General features: G+C 41.5%; 1 protein-coding gene across 1 annotated transcript in view; it reads left to right on the top strand.

Moving 5' to 3' along the window:
• Window positions 1-982, top strand: part of LOC107730185 (uncharacterized) — a 10,396-nt gene that overhangs the window by 730 nt on the left and 8,684 nt on the right. Inside the window, exon 2 of the mRNA XM_016540944.1 lies at window positions 698-822. Within this exon, the coding sequence (XP_016396430.1) occupies window positions 698-822 (125 nt within the window). The remainder of the gene's footprint in view (window positions 1-697; window positions 823-982) is intronic.

Genomic DNA, 982 nt, shown 5'->3' with positions numbered 1-982 from the left:
CACGTGCGTCACTTCTGAGCGGCGCATGCGCAAAGCCGACCTCATACGTCATCCGCACGGAACTGCTTCGGTGTACAACAGTGAGCGCAAGCTAGATTCAAGTGATTATTACGTTTTAAATATGGATATTTTTCTTATAAAAACGCATCGATTTGCTACAGAAGGCCTTTGTTAACCCCCCAGAGGCGTGTGAGACACTTTTTTTATGGATGGGCGATTTTTATTTAAGTTCTTTTGGACAGAAGCAATGCAACACCCGCTGAGTGGCATTAAACAGCTTGAAAGATCAAAGACAATTTTTAATATAACTCCGACTGGATTCGTCTGAAAGAAGAAAGTCATATACACCTAGGATGCCTCGGGGGTGAGTAAAACGCAGCCTAATTTTCATTTTTGGGTGAACTAACTCCAGTTTAATACCACAAAATAACAGACATAAAAACATTTAGACACATAAAGCATCAACACAAACATGTATTTAGCACACTTCCCAAAAACATCTTTGCACTTTGAGATGCTGCGAGAGTAGATGACAATATGGGAACTAAGCCAGCTTGACCAATTGTCTGAAGCCTGCACTCTAAAAAATGCTGTGTTGTTTTTTCAACCCAAATGCTGGATTGAACCTGCTGGGTAAGGACGCGGGGTTGGTTTAACCCAATTTTGGGTTGAAAATTGGTCTTGATCTATAACCCAGCGGTGCTGACGTGAACGCTGACGTGAAAGAGAGCAGGCACATCACGTTAACATCGGACGACACCAGTGCGAGAAGCCGCCATTTTCTCAGCGTCTTCAGATGGAAGCGAGTGAAAGACGTTTATGGTAAGTAAAGATTAAACATGTAAAGTCATCATTCATTGTTTGTGTCTGGGAGTATTTAGAGATTTCATGGAATGCGGAAATAGTCCGAAAAGAGCATATATTGAAAAATACACGGACACGGTTTTTACCTCAGAAATAGTCTTAACGTCTCTTTTACTGA

Source organism: Sinocyclocheilus rhinocerous, unplaced genomic scaffold (assembly GCF_001515625.1).
Source record: "Sinocyclocheilus rhinocerous isolate Xijiao unplaced genomic scaffold, SAMN03320098_v1.1 scaffold12866, whole genome shotgun sequence".
NCBI lineage: Eukaryota > Metazoa > Chordata > Actinopteri > Cypriniformes > Cyprinidae > Sinocyclocheilus > Sinocyclocheilus rhinocerous.
The sequence above is the reverse complement of the archived record's forward strand: the minus strand, read 5'-3'. Positions and strand labels throughout refer to the sequence as shown.